This window comes from Pteropus vampyrus, unplaced genomic scaffold (genome assembly GCF_000151845.1).
Source record: "Pteropus vampyrus isolate Shadow unplaced genomic scaffold, Pvam_2.0 Scaffold39, whole genome shotgun sequence".
Classification (NCBI taxonomy): Eukaryota; Metazoa; Chordata; class Mammalia; order Chiroptera; family Pteropodidae; genus Pteropus; species Pteropus vampyrus.
In genome coordinates, this window is record NW_011888820.1 from 6,679,679 (window position 1) to 6,691,142 (window position 11,464).

Sequence of the window (11,464 nt, forward strand, 5' to 3'; positions counted from 1 at the left end):
TCGGGTCGGCTCCGCGCGCCGGCTAAGGGCGGGGGCAGCGTCCCGAAGCCGAGTTCTGCGGGGAAGCACCCTCGCACCCGGCTCCGCCACTACAGGGTGAGAGCTCGGAGCCTCTGGCCGCGAGGCCAAGCAGCGTGCACACAGCTCCCTCCGTGCGGCGCCGCGGCTTCAGAGTAAACTTTGGGTCCCAGCGGAGTTGAGAGTAGGGAGCTACCGAACCGGGCTGCCGCTGGCGAAGCCAAGGGCTCTGGCTCCCGCAGGGTCTCAGCGGCCGTCTTGCACGCTCCTATCTCTCTCCAGGCCCTGGGCCCGGCTCACGCGCACCCTCCTCTCTGCTCTCTGCCATCAGCGTGAGGCGTCGGACATGCTGAAGCCCGGAGACCCCGGCAGCTCGGCTTTCCTCAAAGTGGATCCAGCCTATCTGCAGCACTGGCAGCAACTCTTCCCGCACAGCGGCGGCGGCGGTCCGCTCAAAGGCGGCGGCGCCGCGGGTCCCCTGGGCGCTCCGCAGCCTCTCCAGCCGCCGCCGCCGCCGCCCCCTGAGCGCGCTGAGCCTCCGCCGGACAGCCTGCGCCCGCGGCCCGCCTCGCTCTCCTCCGCCTCCTCCACCCCGGCTTCCTCCTCCACCTCAGCCTCCTCCGCCTCCTCCTGCGCCGCTGCCGCCGCCGCCGCCGCGCTGGCGGGTCTCTCGGCTCTGCCCGTGGCGCAACTGCCTGTGTTCGCGCCTCTGGCCGCCGCCGCCGTCGCCGCGGAACCACTGCCCCCTAAGGACCTGTGCCTCGGCGCCTCCTCCGGCCCGGGGCCCTCCAAATGCGGCGGCGGAGGGGATGGCCGGGGCGCCCCGCGTTTCCGCTGCAGCGCGGAGGAGCTGGACTATTACCTGTACGGCCAGCAGCGCATGGAGATCATCCCGCTCAACCAGCACACCAGCGACCCCAACAACCGTACGTAGCCGCAGCCCGCGCCCTCTCTCTAGCAGCGCTGGCGCCGTCCAGGGCGGGCGCCCGTCGGGGAGGCGGGTTGGACCAGAGGGACCCCGGGTAGTGGGCTGGTCCAAGCTGCGGGCCCGCACCTCCCAGAACACTGTGGCAAAAGTTTTCTGACGTTAGAGAATGAAGGAGAACCGATGGGGTGGCCGAGTGGCACCTCGGAGTTACCTTTTCCTCTCCCCTCATGGTCTGCTTCGCAGCCCCTAGTCTTTAGGACTCGACTTTCTTGCTGGCTGGGGCTTTCAGATCTCCACCCTCCCTCGGGACAGTGCCCTGGCGGGTCCTACGGGCAGCGCGCGAAGGAGAGTACGGAGAACGGGCCGGCCAGGCCATAGCGGGGTCAAGAGAGAGGCTTAGAGTTTCTGGAGAGCGTGGATTCCGGGGCTTGTTTCTCCTTCCTACCTTCCTTCTGCAGTTAACTGCGTCAGCTCATTTTCGAGCCGCGGGGTTGTTTGGGGGAACGGCCGAGAGCTGCTGGCTGGCCTGGCCTTGCAGGAGTAGTTTTGGGTGATACCGGGTCAGTGTCTCCCCGCAGGCAGGCAATATTCTTAGGTCTAATAATTATTTTAAAAAGGAAGGAAAGAAAAAATGCCAGCTGCTTAGTGAGAAAAAATTTCCGTCTTCAGGGTAGGGGCTTTCCCTGCGGATCGATCCCACATTCTCTGTTCACCCTTGACTCTGATACGTTCGCAATCCGTAACCACTCTTGCTAGCTTACTTACTTTAAAAAACTGGGTGACAGTAATTTAGTATAAGAAGCTTACTGTCCTTGTCTCCCAGGTAAATGGCAAATGCCTAATTAAACATCAGGTCTCATCCAGCCTCGGTTTCTATATTCATAATTTCAAACGATCATCACAAGTACAGTTCCACTTTGAGATTTTCGAGCAAAGACTAAAGACTAAGAATGTGTATTGCTTTATATTTGCTTCTTTTTGGTAATTTCAAAAGTTATGACATGTTTACACATAACACGTTGGCATAAGTTCTAAATATACTTCCAGAGACCCCGGAGAGAATACTAAGCCGATTAAGAGAGTCAGGTTGAAAGCAATACAGGATTTGAAAGACCAGCATTTGCTCACCATTTTCTTCCTTATATTTCTTCATCTAGCTTTTGTATGAAGTACGATGATCATAAACATTTATTATTGTTCTGTTTTGAAGTACCTTCTTGCAGAATGTTTACCGCTTAAAGAACTTCTTAATTCGTTGTAAAAGCAAAATACGTTCAGTTTATAGTTATTCGAAGGACCCCTAAAGTCATTACTTTGATAGAAAACACTGGACAAGAGCTTAGTGATTAAGGTGTATTAATCTTTTCATAATGGTGGGACATAATTGCTCTACTGGAGATAATTATTACTAACAAAAAGAACAGTTGTATTTACTGTTTTCCTTTCTAAAATGTGAGGGTAAAGTGCTGGTTTAAAATGAGAGATTCCCCTCGAATTTGTTCCATAGTTAAGAAGACGATTGTTTCAGAGTTTCAGGAAAAAAGTAAAAATTATATTGTAATGGATTTCAAAAAAGACTTACCTCCTACTGAATTTCTTGAATGTGTTGCTTTCAGAGCAGTTCTTTTACAATGTGAAATAAAAAGATAAGTGCTTTGGAGAAGGCATTTCTTACTGCTAAGTAAAGTTACAGTGGGCTGAGAGTGCTTCACCAAGTTTGCAGTTTCTCTTAATGAAATCAGTGCGGGAAAAGACACCAGCAGTGCACCCCAAAGGTCTGGATGTGTGTTTTGAACTCCTTTATACTGTTTACGAAGCAGTCTTGAGGCTCAATATATTTTCACCAGAGAAAAATCTAAACTAATCAGAGAAAGAATTGGGGTAGATTCCTAATTATATGTGGCTATTTGAACCAGTTTATTGCCTAGGTAACTTTTTTTTTCTTCTGGCTGCAGGAAATGAAGTATGATTTATTTAAATTATTCCTATTGTGTTAGTCTTCTGGTGTTTTCTTTTGAGTGAACGGACTGCTTCAATGTGCAAAATGCAGGAGAAAAGACAGGGGAAAGGAAGTCAGATTGTTCTATTAAAGTTACACTTTACTGTTGCTTCCTAATTAAAGGGCAGTTGAGAAAGAAAACAGAAAGCCGAGGTTGCTCTGTGTAATGCTGAAAGACAAGGTCTCCCATTCTTTCAGAAACTCTCTGGGCAAGCGTAGGCACTCATTTTAAACCACGGGGAGGTGTTTTGCAAAGATGAAGTGAGAAGTGATTGAGTTTAATCCAACTAGGAGTTCAAAACAAATCAAAAAGGGTGAGAAATTTTGTTTCCCTAGGCAGGGGAAGTTGGTATATTTGTTACTTGAAAGAAGGTAGAAACCAGAGCTTCTCCCCCTTCCCAGGTTGTATGTGAGAGGAATGGGGAGGAGTGGGAAAGGCAGGGAAGGGAAGCACCTCTTAATTTATTACATGTAGATTCACATATAGATTCCTCTCGTTTTTCTTTTAGTCTTTTGCCATTTCCTTCTAAAAGAACTCAGTGATCACTTAGTATTTTGTTACTTTGTATTGAGTCATTTTGTCTTTCTTACAAGGCAAAGAAAGGGACCTCCTTCCCTAGTCCCTATAGAAGAGTAACTTTCTGCCTGGGCTCAGCAACTTAGTAACACTTGTGAATCAGTAACAGTAGTTTCACCTTGAGACTTTGTTGGCACTATAGTGAATGCCATAGTTAAGGTTCTTATTGCTCTTTTCCACAAAAAGATTTTAAAACAGTAGAAACTATACACTCCAGCCCGAGTGAGTTCTTCCAATATATTCTAGTCCGAGTGGGCTCTTCCAGTGTATTTTTGTTGTCTAACTTCATGTATTCACTTTATTCAATGGTTGAAGTACACTTTCCACTGAAGCTCTGAATGCTTAGCTGCCTCTTCTTTCATCTCTTTAAAGTCCAATGGGACAGTGTGTAATATAATTAGGGGATGGGGACCTTCTTCTTCTTGTATTACTGCCCTCATTTCCTGACGGGTTGCCTAAAGCCATTGATTCCATCAGGTTCTGTGGCAGTGGCCTCTTCGCGGGTGCTGGTGTGTTGTTTGAGACCCTGTCACTACTCTTGGAAGGTAGTGAGAGGTGGCCACCGGGAACACCTGACTTTTGTGTTTGTGTGGAGAAGGCAGAGCCAATTAGCTTTTTCATACCTTTTTGTGAAGCTGTTCCTCCCCGGGTACCTGGCAGGGAGGCGGGAGCTAAACCCTAACCAAGTCTCTCTGCCAAGAGTCCGGACACTCAACAACTATCTCCTCCCGATCTAGGGGAGCCCTGCTACACAGGGAACAGCACCAGGAACAGCAATGGGGCACTTGCACAGGTGTACCGGTAGGGCCAGAGGCTTTCCAGTTGGTAGCCGCCACTCTCTTCAAGGGTTTGGGGAGAGAAGGAAATTTGGGCCCAAAGCTGATTCGTCTGGTTGAGGGGTCAGGGAAAGAGATAAAAGAGAGCGAGTACTTCTGAACTTTCTTCATCTCTTCCCACCCAGCCGGAAAACGCAGGTCAATTTTGGGAAGCTGGAGAGAGAGCCCAGTGACCCACCAGCAGGCTTTTCTGCCACGGAGGCACTCCTCCCGCCTAGCGTCCTCTGTAAAGGCCAGTGAGCGACTTAGACTTCAGACCTGGTCCCTGGTGGGAGGAAGGCTGGGCGTCAGTGTGTGGGCTTTTGTGTTGTTCTATTTTTCTTTTTCTCTTTTCTCTCTTTTTGTGTGCAGACCCAGCCCCATCCCATAACACACATGATTAAGTTACTTTACATCATTCCTTATCTAGCGCCCTGAAACTGAACATAGAGCCATATATTAGATTGAGGTTAGAAGAGGTGGCGACTGTTTATTTAAGGTGATAAAATGGTCCATCAGCAGTAATCTCCATCGATATGTGCCACCAGGAGATGAAGGATGAGGGGACAAGCCACAATTAATTGCCCTATAGTTTTGTAGGAGCGAGTGGAGCCAGCTCAGACCCGCTTCGATCTCCTCTCACGCCTCCTATTCATCATCTCCACATTGTATATGGTGGCCCCGCAGGGGCAGGGCCGGCGAGGTTTATCTCTGTGCAATATTCTCTCACCTGCACACACAGGCGCTCCCATTTAATTTATTAATACAGTCATCGGGAGACAAATAAAATAAAACCTACGTTCCCTTCCTTCTCCTCTTTCTTTTCCTCCCCACTTTGTCCCTCACTCTTGGTCCCAGGGCCCAGCTGGCAGTGAGGCCGTGCAGAGAAAATCTCCCTACCTCCGGGATTCGCCAGGGGATTTAAACTCGCCTAGAGAGAGTCTTCGAGAAGGTTCCGAGTGAGCCTGGTCTCCGAAGGTGTCCCGACCCCAATCAGCTTCCTTTCCTGGTGGTTGGGATAGCCCGCCTCTCTTCTGGATCTGCTTGCAGACCCTATCCGAGGAGCCTAGAATACCACTGCCAGGTGGAAGACCGCAGTCTGATAGGTGACAGGGCAGTGGTGCTAAGTAGTGCGGTGGCAACAGCCACGTCTGGCTTTGTGAAAAAGCCCTTCTGTGGCAGGAAGAGGGTGAAGCCTTCGAAATGCAGACTAGGTGCAGGGGACCTCTAGCCAGTGGCCTGGCCGCCCATCCAGTGCTTCACCCATTGCCACCACGTCTAGCCAGTTGCGCTGGAGGGTAATGGGGAGGGGGGCGGCGGGTGAGGGAAATGCCTGCTAGATGCGGCGCGGGGGTGGGAGGGCGGGGAGGCTTGAACCCTGGTACGGGAGGTTCCTAGCTACTGGCTCTGCCTGCATCTGCCCCTTCGCCCAGCTCCCTTCTACCCTGCAGCCTGCGCCTTGGTTGCGCGCGCCCTAAGTGAACTCAACGCTGCCAGCAGGCGGCACTCCTGGGGCAGCGTCACCGGGTGGGGATCGATGGGCGCCGGCCCTGGCCCCGCAGGGCTCGACCTGCGGGACTGAGGGCTGTGACCTTGGTGGTGGTTGAGGAGAATTTATTGCCCAGCGGTTACCGCTGCCCAGGCGGGGAGGCAGGCTTTTTAGTAGCTTCTTGGTTCCCTTTCCAGAGGACAGGTGAAGGCCGCAGGGAGGCCTTGGGGACCCCAGGACCGTCCTGCCAGTGCTGGGTGCTTCCCATGAGTCGAAACTCCGCCTGCACCCACACACACCTGTAGGCCTCTCCAGAAACCAAAAAAGCCTGATAATGTTTTATATTATACCTTTCCTAGCATGACAAATTAAAACACTAGGAAAAAAAAAAAAAACCCTGGCCTGTTTTGTCCCCTTTACCTTAAAATAGGTCCACTTTCAGTTATGAAAGTAGTATATGCACTTGTACAAACATTCAGCAATACAGAAGGATATCAAATGAAGAGTGAAAGTCTGTTCTTCACTCCACTTGGCCTGGCCTGCTGAAGTCAGTAGGTGAACAAGTCTCTAACTTAATGATAGCTCCTTCCCTTATTCAGAGACCCAGAAACAGGAGCATTAACAAGTCTGCTCAAGATAGAAAAGGAATCTTGGTCCCTTCTATTCCATAATGCTAAAATGGCATTTTGAAGTATCTTGCTTGAAGAATATGATATTTCTCACAGATATAGAAAACCCTTTGTGAATAATGATTACGAATTTGTACAAAAACATACCCTGAGTTTGAGAGAAAGGAGGAACATTTATTTGCCTCCTTTTTATGAATACAAATAGACTTGTATTATGTATTGCTTGGCATGGAATGCTGTGTGTAATATATGTATTATATATAGTACATACGTGTATAGTTTGGGCATTTAGCCCACCTTTTTCTCAGATCTTTTCATGTAGGTGTTTATAGCTTGCTGTCTAGAAAACACTCTGTTAGGATGTTTGTCTACTTGTGCCACATTTGTCAACCTCAAGTAATCAATTACTTGTTTTAAACATCCTCAAGCTCCTTTGGGACTCTAAGACATAAGTCAGAAGCCAAATGTTTTCAGTGGCAGAGGATTTTTATATTAAAAAATAACATGAGGGTATAACTTGTATTTTGATGTAATCGGTCACCTTTTCTGTCAGAATATTTTGATATAGCATGAAATGTTTTACAAATTAAGAAGACTCATGTTGGGTGGACTAATTAAAGTGGATTGGCCTTGTCTGCTTTGTTGTGGAACTAACATGTAGGTAGTCTTCCAAATATTGCGAGAATCTCAGCTTTTCACTCTGCAAAATGCAACTATTAAGTTTTTTTCCCAACACTTCGTGGAGACGAATGAAATTTAAGATGATAGTTTTAGAGAACTTCTTAGAGAAATGGCTATCTATAGTGTTATCATGTATAACAAATTTCAAGAGTATGCTTGCTGTCTGTGGCAATGGTGGCTGGAATTGGTACTTTGCTCCTTATTTTATTACTAATGTGGTTGGTGTGATGTTCCATGGTGTGGAGATGTCAGAACTTGACAGAATTTTTGGTATGAACTGTTAGGGGAGTGAATAATAAACACTATTGCTTCTCATCTTTTGTTTCATTAAGCCAATCAGAAAGAGAAAGTCAGTTAAGAAAAAAATCTGGAGTGATTTATTTTTATTTTTAAGGGCATATTGCCTTTGCTTATTGTCATTTGTTTTTAAGCTATTTTTGCTGAGGTGCTGAAAAGACGTCTCTGAGGTTAGGCACTAAAATCCAAAATTATGGACATTATTTATTTTTCAATTTATTCTCTTACTGTAACTCCAAATTCAAGAGTATGGGAAAGGGAAAGAGAGAGAGAGAGAAATCTCTGTAATTCAATCATGCTACAGCAATTTTTTGGCTCCCAAATAGTGAATTTAGTGAAATATTTCAATTCTATTGATTGAGTTATAAGTTTGTATATAAAATTCTCCCGGCTCTCATTAATCTTCCTAGATCTCTAGGTTTGGAGGCCTTGGAGTCAGGCAGACCTGACAATCTTTCTCCACCACTTTCTAGTTTTTGCTTCTTGGTTACACCGCTCATGAAGCTTCAGTTACCTCATCTGCAAAATGGGAATCATGACACTTAGATAACATGGTGATTGTTTGAGTCAAGAGAGGTGCCTAGCACATAATTGGAACTTGGTGATTATGAGTTTTTATTGTCTTTCTTTCCATTCCCCCTTTGTCTTAAAGTTTTTATTTTCACAGTCTGAAGCTTCAAAGGGCATGTGAAGTGTATGTATTCTGGAAGGGTTGACATGCAAATAGGCTGGGAATATGTTCTATCTAGGCCCTAGAGTCAAAAGCAGAGCCTGGCACAGTTTTTACTGGAAGTCTGTGTTACTGAAAGAGGGTGGGCCTTTGTACGATAAAACTTCAGAGGCACGGACAGTCCACTACCTGCAGAAACAGGTCGTTGCTTTTCACTTGAGAAGTCTGAAGATCATCCAAGAAGCGGCAGTCAGAAGGTCTTCTCATTCCATGGGCTCTCTTGGGAGGAGTTGAGATAGGGTGCTCACAAAGTTGACCCTCAACCCTCTGTGAAGTAAATGGCAAAATGAAGGTTCCAGCTTTCGTTTACTCTGCTGGGTTGCGATTAGGTGTTCCTTTGTGGAAAAGTTCTTTAATAACTTACTTTATCACAAGTTCCTTGAGCAATTCATCTATTTTAGCATGAATTGCTAAACTAGGGCACATCCTAGGTGACCCACCAGGACTGGCTGGGACCAAGGCCAGGCACAGGTGCCCGGAGGGCCCGAGGTCAACGCTCCTCCCCCAGTTCTCTCAGCACTGGCGCATGCACGCGTACCTAGCGCTCGCCATCTCGGCCTGTTGGGATTTGCTTGATAACGCGCCCAGTGCCGCAGGGCTCCTTTGCATGAGGGCACCGCTGCTACCCAGGGAGGCTGGGCCAAGGAGGCCGGGTCGTGCAGGCAGGCGCCGAGAAGGTCTCCCTGAGGCAGGTCCGGCAGCCTGGGCGCAGACACAGCGGCTCCGCCAGGCCCATTAATAACCCGGAGGGCGCTGCGATTCGACAGCGCGGTTGCCGCAGGCCCTGCTTCCTGGGGCCGGCTGGCCTCTTACCCCGAGTTTGAGTCGAGGGACACTGGGCGTCCACAGCCTGGACTGGAAGGTGGGGGTCTCCTTGAGCGCTGGTAACTCTCGAACACCGAGGGACACTGGGCGTCCACAGCCTGGACTGGAAGGTGGGGGTCCCCTTGAGCGCTGGTAACTCTCGAACACGGCGGAAAGAGACCGCTTTACATCAACGCTCAGTTTTTAAGACAAGATCTCATTTGGCCTGGGTATCAACTGCCTGCGCAGGAGTTGGGGCCCTCTCTATTGAACCATTATCCTGATCATTAAAGACCCATAACCACCCCCCCCCCTCTTTCCCCACCATCATCGTTAAATTTGCTATTCGTTTCCTTTCGGTTTTTTGGGAAGAGCTGGCAGCAAGCATAGCCAGTGAACAGCCCCTTTTTCCTCGCCCATTCCCACCTGTCCCCCACCTGGCTGGAGTGCCTAGCGTGGGCGCTGCCGGGACATTCGAGGAGAACCTCCAGCGCTCCCTGGGTGATCGGTGTTTGGGGCGCTCTCCGGCGCTGGGGGTGTGGGTCCAGAGGAATAGGAATGGTGCTTCGTGACAGATGGGTCACCCACCTGCCCTGATGATTTTTAAAGTCTCTCCTATAACTGTAAAAAGAGGTCAACCAAATATATCCAGGCGGCCAATGTAGAATGTCTCCCGAGATATCAGATTGATCAAATGATGGGCTTTCTTTGTCGGGCTTTCTTCATAGTACAACGATAAACGGGTTTCGAAACACTCAGCAGAGAACCCTCGGGAACTGGGGCGAGGGTGAGAGGGCCTAGAGACGGAAGGGAAGAGGGAGAGAGAGAGACTGGGAGAAGCTGCGAGCCGTTGGTTTTGCGGAGACAACTACGACGCCATCCCCACTCAGCTATGAGGCTTTTTGGGGCGCCTGGGGTTCTGACCCAATACCAAGAGGATTTAGATGCGGTGAATTACGAGAGAGTAGTTCGGGTTCACCTCTTCCCCTACTCCCAATGGCCTCGGATCCCTCACCGTGTCACCTCCCTAACAAGTGGCTTATCTGGGCGGGGATGCTATATCCTCAGGGGTTTACCCAAGGACGAGCCACCAGAGCTACGGGTTAACCTCTGCCTTCCCTCCCTGCTGCGTGTCTCCGGCAGGTTGTGACATGTGCGCGGACAACCGCAACGGAGAGTGCCCAATGCATGGGCCACTGCACTCACTGCGCCGGCTCGTGGGCACAAGCAGCGCAGCAGCCGCCGCGCCCCCTCCAGAGCTGCCCGAGTGGCTGCGGGACCTGCCGCGGGAGGTGTGCCTGTGTACCAGCACCGTGCCGGGCCTGGCCTACGGCATTTGTGCAGCACAGAGGATCCAGCAGGGCACCTGGATTGGGCCCTTCCAGGGTGTACTCCTGCCCCCGGAGAAAGTGCAGGCCGGCGCCGTCAGGAATACGCAGCATCTCTGGGAGGTAAGTCACCCGCTGCCCAGCACCTTGCCACCCAGCCAGAGCTTTGGCCAGTAACGAGTCTGGCTCCTGGAGGGTGGTGACTTCTGTGAGAGCCTCCCTTGTTTCCTAGAGAGTTATAGTGGTGAATAAATTTCTCTGGTCATGTAAATACCTGGTGTCCGTAGCATCTGCTGTAAGGAGGTACAGAGCCTGGTCTGACACAACAGCAAGCCAGGCAGAAAGACTGGGCCTACAGATTTCTGAAGGTAGAATCACTTTAATGAGCCTCTATTCCAGCTGGGATGGATTTGATCTTTGATCTCCCAGGGTCTTGAGAAAAAGAGAAACCAGATGAGGAGAGGGAACAGAAGAGGTTGGACATTGGGGGTGTGAGCTAAGTGAATTTTGTGTCCCATTCTAAGCTCTTCCAACATGTTTTTGCACATTGGTCAAGAAGAACATAAGTATAAATAGGAAAAAGTCAGGCTCATTTTGTCAGTTAAAAACAATTCTGTAAACACTGAATCTGAGAGACTGCAACATATTTCATAACTTTCAAGGTGCCCGAAGTGAGCAAATTATACATAGTATTGTGAATCAGAAATCACAAATTCTGGTTCTTCTCTGACAAAGTACAACGATGCAATCTTTAAGAAGATAGAAAATCAAAACAGGTAAACTGCGAACACTTTGGAATAACCTAATCAATGACAGTACTTCAATGGCACAATCTTACCTGACACTATTACTTAAAAATCAACAAGCTATTTGAAAATGTTAACATGAGATTTCTCCCCAAACTTCAAGGTTGATTATTGAGGTCTGTTCCTGAAAAGACCGACCCTTAGCTAGTAGGTAATACTCCCACTAATTAACTACCTCCTACTTGTGGAGTTATTTATGAGATACAAGATTCTAGAAGTCTTATCCTTCAGGGCAATATGTAAATCTGACTGAGGCTGGGCAATATAATGGAGTGGGAATAGTCAGAAAAGAAAGCTTCCGTAATGCTAGCAACCAAGTTAGCATAGACCTTAGGGCTTCATTAATGGGTTATTTCTGCAGCA

The 11,464-nt window shown here is 48.8% G+C and overlaps 1 protein-coding gene across 1 annotated transcript in view; it reads left to right on the top strand.

The window, feature by feature from the left end:
• Nucleotides 1-364: 364 nt before the first annotated feature.
• Nucleotides 365-11,464, top strand: part of PRDM6 (PR/SET domain 6) — a 99,238-nt gene continuing 88,138 nt past the window's right edge. The window contains exons 1-2 of the mRNA XM_011358302.2: nt 365-944; nt 10,111-10,418. Of these exons, the coding sequence (XP_011356604.1) occupies nt 365-944; nt 10,111-10,418 (888 nt within the window). The remainder of the gene's footprint in view (nt 945-10,110; nt 10,419-11,464) is intronic.